At 47.2% G+C, this 1,685-nt stretch overlaps 1 protein-coding gene across 3 annotated transcripts in view; it reads left to right on the forward strand.

Moving 5' to 3' along the window:
• Positions 1–1,685, forward strand: part of PTGES3L (prostaglandin E synthase 3 (cytosolic)-like) — a 9,906-nt gene that overhangs the window by 5,506 nt on the left and 2,715 nt on the right. For all 3 annotated transcript variants that reach the window (XM_011998752.1, XM_011998753.1, XM_011998754.1), the window contains one exon: positions 444–533. In XM_011998752.1, the coding sequence (XP_011854142.1) occupies positions 444–533 (90 nt within the window). The remainder of the gene's footprint in view (positions 1–443; positions 534–1,685) is intronic.

Consider the following 1,685-nt stretch of genomic DNA (forward strand, 5'->3'; position numbering starts at 1 on the left):
TCAGCCTCCCAAGTAGCTGGGACTACAGACGCCCATCACTACGCCCGGCTAATTTTTGTACTTTTAGTAGAGACGGGGTTTCACTATATTGGCCAGGCTGGTATCGAACTCCTGACCTTGTGATCCTCCTGCCTTGGCCTTCCAAAGTGCTGAGATTATAGGCATGAGCCACCATGCCTGGCTGGAGGGTAGGACTTCTGAGATTTTCAGACCCTATCATGCCTAGCTTTGTGTGTAGATTAGCAGGTTCATGGTAAATCTTTGTGAATGATGATGATGACATGGGAACCTGAAGGGGGCTGGTCAAAGGGGTGCAGTTGGGAAGACTATGGACCTACTGACCCTCTTTTCCCCAAGTGTGCTCCCATGCATATGCTCACACTCTCCCACACACTCCTGCTCCTGCCCTCCGGGCCTGTGACTCTTGGCGCTTCTTCTTGCAGCCAGTGTGGCTGTCTGTGGACTTTGATAACTGGAGAGACTGGGAAGGGGATGAAGAGGTGGAGCTGGCTCAGGTGGAACATTATGCAGAGGTAAGAGAGAGTACCTGCTGTGTTCTGCTCACTTGATCATTCTTTGTGTTTCTCTGCACACATGTCTCTGGAGGATTGTCACTGGGGCCACGCAGAGATATGCAAGTTCTCTAGGCAGGTTACGCATTGATGCTGATGTTCTTTACCTATTTTGTGCAATGTTTATTTAATAGGGATAAGAGGAAAGAATATTATTGAAATTATATACACATTGATTCACTTATTCAGTGTGGAGCTTGTATTCTGAAGAAGTTTGACAAAAGCTTTTTCCACTTTTCTGTAATTCTTGTTCTCCTATTTTCTGTGTGTGTGTGTGTGTGTGTGTGTGTGTGTGTGTATGGTTTTCTGTCACCCAGGCTGGAGTGCAATGGCACGATCTCAGCTCATTGCAACCTCTGCCTCTGGATTCAAGCAATTTTGCCTCAGCCTCCTGAGTAGCTGGGATTACAGGTGCCCACCACCACGTCTGGCTAATTTTTGTATTTTTTTAGTAGAGACCGAGTTCACCGTGTTGGCCAGGCTGGTCTCGAACTCCTGACCTCAGGTGATCCACCTGCCTCAGCCTCCCAAGTGATGGGATTACAGGCGAGAGCCACTGTGCCCGTCCTGTGTGTGTGGTTTTCTTTTCGAGACGGAGTCTTGCTCTGTCTCCCACGCAGGAGTGCAGTAGCTCTCTGCAACCTCCACTTCCCAGGTTCAAACGATTCTTGTGCCTCAGCCACCTGAGTGGCTGGGATTACAGGCATGCGCCACCACCCCTGGCTAATTTTTTTTTGTATTTTTGGTAGAGATGGGGTTTCATCATGTTGGCCAGCCTGGTCTGGAACTCCTAGCCTCAGCCTCCTCTGTCTCAGCCTCCCAAAGTACTGAGATTACAAATGTGAGCCACCAAACCTGGCCTGCGTGTGTGTGTGTGTGTGTGTGTGTGTGTTCTTGAGCCAGACAACTTCGTGGGAAGTTAAAACTAGCAGTATAAAAATTCACATCATAAATCATTGGCTCCCAATAAATCACACACTGTATCGTTATATTATTTGGTTTCAGTTATAAAAACACTAGCCGATTCCAATCTTGTAAGGAGGATGGATTTGTAAGGAGGATGCTCTGTGTGTGTCTTTGTGTTTAAATTTTTTTTTTTTTTTGAGATGGAGT

The sequence above is a fragment of the Mandrillus leucophaeus genome, unplaced genomic scaffold (assembly GCF_000951045.1).
Source record: "Mandrillus leucophaeus isolate KB7577 unplaced genomic scaffold, Mleu.le_1.0 Scaffold58, whole genome shotgun sequence".
In the NCBI taxonomy this organism is placed as follows: Eukaryota; Metazoa; Chordata; class Mammalia; order Primates; family Cercopithecidae; genus Mandrillus; species Mandrillus leucophaeus.